General features: G+C 45.3%; 1 protein-coding gene across 2 annotated transcripts in view; it reads right to left on the bottom strand.

Moving 5' to 3' along the window:
* Positions 1 to 665: 665 nt before the first annotated feature.
* Positions 666 to 4556, bottom strand: part of LOC137780699 (beta-taxilin-like) — a 7458-nt gene continuing 3567 nt past the window's right edge. Inside the window, exons 7-11 of one of the 2 annotated variants that reach the window (XM_068568886.1) lie at positions 4163 to 4282; positions 3789 to 3863; positions 1917 to 2009; positions 1669 to 1764; positions 666 to 1550 (exon numbers count right to left, since the gene is read on the bottom strand). In XM_068568886.1, the coding sequence (XP_068424987.1) occupies positions 756 to 1550; positions 1669 to 1764; positions 1917 to 2009; positions 3789 to 3863; positions 4163 to 4282 (1179 nt within the window). In that variant the 3' untranslated portion in view covers positions 666 to 755. Of the gene's footprint in view, positions 1551 to 1668; positions 1765 to 1916; positions 2010 to 3788; positions 3864 to 3889; positions 3965 to 4162; positions 4283 to 4556 lie in introns of both variants that reach the window. The other variant, XM_068568885.1, reaches the window with a different exon arrangement.

A 4556-nucleotide genomic window follows, 5' to 3' on the forward strand; every position in this document is an offset into this window, starting at 1 on the left:
CACCGCCATCTAGTGGCCGCGTGGCGGTTCTGCACCTTCACTGATATGTAACACTCGTGTCTTATTCATGCTTCATTTCGGCCCATAATGTAATCAGTGTGTGTGTGTGTGTGTGTGTGTGTGTGTGTGTGTGTGTGTGTGTGTGTGTGTGTGTGTGTCTTTCTTGTTTACCTACCTATGTGAGGGCAACATGATTTCAGACCTACAAACGAGGACGTTGGTTCTCGGCCTCACCAGGACCGCTTCAGGGTTTATGGTGAAGGTCAGAACTCCACTCTCTTGTTGTGTTTATGCATTCAACACTTTCATGTACATCCAAACAGCGAACACAGGAACATCTCATCTACTGGAGCTTGAAGTGAGTTTAATATCTGCTCTGGCATTGCTTCCTTTAATGCTGGCAGGTTGTCGCCCTGTTAAAGGTTCGAGGCGTGAGGGATCACATGCTGTGTGTGCTAACTCCACGCTGTAGTGAGACACCAATATCTATGTGGTGCCTCAGAGCACATCGGCTCCACGAGAGTCCTCACGAGGGGAGCAAAGAAGGAATGTGTGTTCATGAAACCTGGGATGAAAGTGTTGGAGTGTCAGACAACTAGTTCAATAACATAAGAAGCAAGAGTAAATCATGCAAAATGGTCAGAAAATGACTTTATTGGAGTTGATGTGATTTGCAGTTTAAAATCAACACACGCACACACACACACACACACACACACACACACACACACACACACACACACACACACACACGTTTAGCTGGCATTCTTGCCGTTCCTCTTCTTCTTTTTCTTCGGCGTTTGCTTCTTGGAGGACTCGGCCGGCCCGTCTGGTTTGCCCTCGGCGGTTTGGACCGAGACCTCGTTTGGTTTCTGCTCCGTCGGCGGGTCGATCTGGACTTTCTCAGGTTCAGTAGCTGGTACTTGTTGCTTCTGTTGTTCCTCCTGTGGTTGGACTGGAGGAAGCTCCTCCTGGACCCGGGCTGGAACCTTCACAGCGTGTGTTGGGGTCGCGGCCTCCACCGGCGCGGCCACGGCCGGCTTTGGATCCTCTTCGACGTCGTCCGGCTGCGGCTCCGCCCCCTGCTGGACCTGAGCTTTGGTTTTGAACTGGACGAACGCGGAGGACACCAGGTCTTCTTCGGGGTCCACGTCGTCACCGTCGTCTTTGAGAGCGTCGCCGGGCTCGGCCATCAGGGAGGCGGCGATCTCCTGCAGCTTGGCCTGCTCCTCCCTCAGACGGGACATGCCCTCCGTTAGGACCCGGTCCTCCTTCTGGATCGCCTGGATCTGCTGGAGGTCCTGGCGCTCCTGAAACTCCTGGATCTCCTGGATCTCCACGGGGGTCAGCGAGGCGGCGCCTACGGGGTCGGGCGTCCCATCGTCTGCGGAGTCGCCGAAGACCTTAGATGGGATGTTGGCGTTGGCCAGGCGGATCTCCTTGATCTTGTCGTAGAGGATCACCCTCTCGCTCTGCAGGGCCTGACACAACCTCTCCAGCTTCGCGATCTTCAGGACGAAGACGTCGTACTCTTTGCTCTTCTCGGTTCTCTGTTGCGACGGAGGAGAAGTGAGATGTCGTGAGAATAAAACCTCGCTGGGTTCCAGCGAGACGAGACAGGCCCTCTGCAGCTAAACGGGGGTTGGAGAGGCAACATGGCCGACGTACCTCCTCCATCATGTCCGTCAGAGCCTTGTTGCAGTTCTCGAACCTCGTCCTCCACAGAGTCGACTCTTTCTCCATTTTCTTCATCTTCTCTGACATCTAAAAAGAGGGAGGAGTTTAGAAACGCAGGGAAACACAGACGGGTTTAACACTTCTTATCGTTGTTACTTCCTCCAAAGACATTCTGGTTCCGTATAAAAACCTGGATAACCTCCACCTGGCTCCTCCCGTCCTCACAGAGCTTCACTTACGTTGTCCATCTCCTTCTTGAAGCGGACGTAGATTTCGTTGCTTTTGGCCAACGTCGCCTGGAACTCATCAAACTTCTGAGCGTAGAGGCTCAGCTGTGGAGAGATGGACGGACTGAAGCACGACATCTACACCAAACATCTACACCTACATCCAACATCTAACATCTAACATGTACATCTACACCAAACATCTACACCTACATCTAACATCTAACATCTAACATGTACATCTACACCAAACATCTACACCTACATCTAACATCTAACATCTCCACCAAACATCTAACATGTAAATCTACACCAAACATCTAACATCTAACATGTACATCTAACATCTACACCTAACATCTACATCTAAATATAACATCTAACATCTAGATCTACACCGAACATCTATACCTACATGGACATCTACATCAGCCCCTCCCATATCTGGATGCCAGAAGACAACCTCCTCCTTCATGGTAAACTCTAGTAAATGTTGTGTACTGAAGACAGGTATCAACACCATCAAAGCCGCTCACCGCGATGCTTCTGTGGGTGTTTGATGGGCTCATAATGACGTTGCTTCAGAGCAATAAAACAGCAGCACTCCCTCATATTTCCTCGTAATAAAGATTAATTGGGGCATTTCTACGCCTCTTTGTTAGAGAGTAAACACCTGTCCAACAGATGAATAGCTCCTGAAGTGAAGCCACTTAACCGCGTGAAGAAGCTCGGCGTGATTGATGCTCTGGGCCTGGAGACGTGAGGCGCTGCAGGATGGAGGCGAGGCCTTCACCCTGCAGCAGCCATGAGGCCCAGCAGGAGGCCGTTCACCAGCCTGTGACGAGGTGTCACTCGAGCAGCTGTGAGTGGAGGCTACAAAGGAGGCCAGACAAGCGTGACGTGTTTCAACATGTTTGTCTCTTCTCGCATCAGGATCTTAAACAGGACTTCCAACTGGAAGTCAAAGTCAGAATAAATACGAGAATTACCGAGAGCAGAAAACACGCAGACGGGTTTATTTGCATTTTATTCTTTCACATCTGAAGTCAAACGTCACGTTGAACCTGAAGCTGCTTTTAACATGTTTCACTTCACTTAAATATGAATTTGAAGACTTGAGTTTCTGCCTTTTGAGCATTTCATGTGTGTGAATTCATTTTGTTTTCCTCTGAGCGGCAGAACGTTTTACATGTTTAAATATGAAGTGTTACGTATTTAAGGAGTTTTGAGGGAAATTCTTCTGATTGAAAACTGTCCGGATGAACAATATGTGTGAATCTTTATGATGTAATTTCTTAATGCTTTCACACATTTCATTGATCTTCATTACATTGAAATGCAAAACTCTGAAATATATATATATATATATATATATATATATATATATATATATATATATATATAAAATAATATAACTATATAAATAAATATAGTTAAATATAACTATATATATATATATATATATATATATATATATATATATATATATAGTAGAATTATGATATTTTATTATGATATTTTATTATTTATATATTTAAATCATCTGTGTGGTGGTAGAGTTACGTTTAAATAGCCATAAATATCTAAACTGCCAAAGAAGTATTTAATAAATCATGAATTGCTATCAATCAATAAACAACATGTGACCCTAAAGATGCGAAGGTTTTACTTTCTGAGTTTTTAAATCTAACGTTTAGCATTTATTTAACCCTAGAACTTAAAGGTTTTGTTTTGAATGTAGACATTTAGATTGAAACCTGAGTAACTGTCCTTCACTCAGTCTCCTGTCAGCGATGCGTCTGCTCTGGCCCCGCCCCCGGCCACCTGTCAGCGATGGGCGGGGCTTCCGCTCCGGCCCCGCCCCCTGCTCCCTGTCATATTCACCTGCGCCTGCATGCCAGTGCCCTGCTCTCTGAGGCTCTGAGTCTGCAGTTTCCACTCAGCGGCCTGAACCAGTAACTGGTTAGAGAGAGAGACAGCGTTACCTTCTTCTTCATGGCCAGCTCCTGCTCCTTCATAGCGAAGCATTTCTTTGTTTTGTCAATAGCCTCCCTAAGCAACTACGGAGACAACACAGGGTCAATCTGAGCAGCCGTGAGCACGGACACACACTTACAGAATCAATCACAATATGATCCATATCCATATGAGCATGATCATATTTCACTGTACTTAACAAAGTCATGACAGCTGTGAGCTATGAATAGGTTCACAACGTGCAACGCATGAATACAGTGATAACATTCCAGGGGACTCACGTAGTCCTTCTCCCTCTTGTGCGTCTCCTCGGCCTGGCTCAGCTCGGCCTGGCTCTGCTGCAGCCGGGCTTCAGTCAGCTTGTGCTGGAGCTCACGATGCCGGTTCATCTTCTCCAGACTCTGAGGAGGAGGAACAGACGCAGGACGGACACGACAGACTCAGAAAAACAGACTCAAACTAAACAAATTCAGTAAAAAATATATGATTTATTACTTTTTTAACTGTTGTTTTACTTTGGCTCCAGCATTTAAATTTAGTTTGCTAGTTTGCTCATTTATTATATATATATATATATATATATATATATATATATATATATATATATATATATATATATATATATATATATATATATATATATATATATATTTGTTATTATTCACGTTATTTGCC

This window comes from Clinocottus analis, unplaced genomic scaffold, assembly GCF_023055335.1.
Source record: "Clinocottus analis isolate CAN_PGR_092001 unplaced genomic scaffold, fCliAna1.0.p SCAF_84, whole genome shotgun sequence".
Lineage (NCBI taxonomy): Eukaryota > Metazoa > Chordata > Actinopteri > Perciformes > Cottidae > Clinocottus > Clinocottus analis.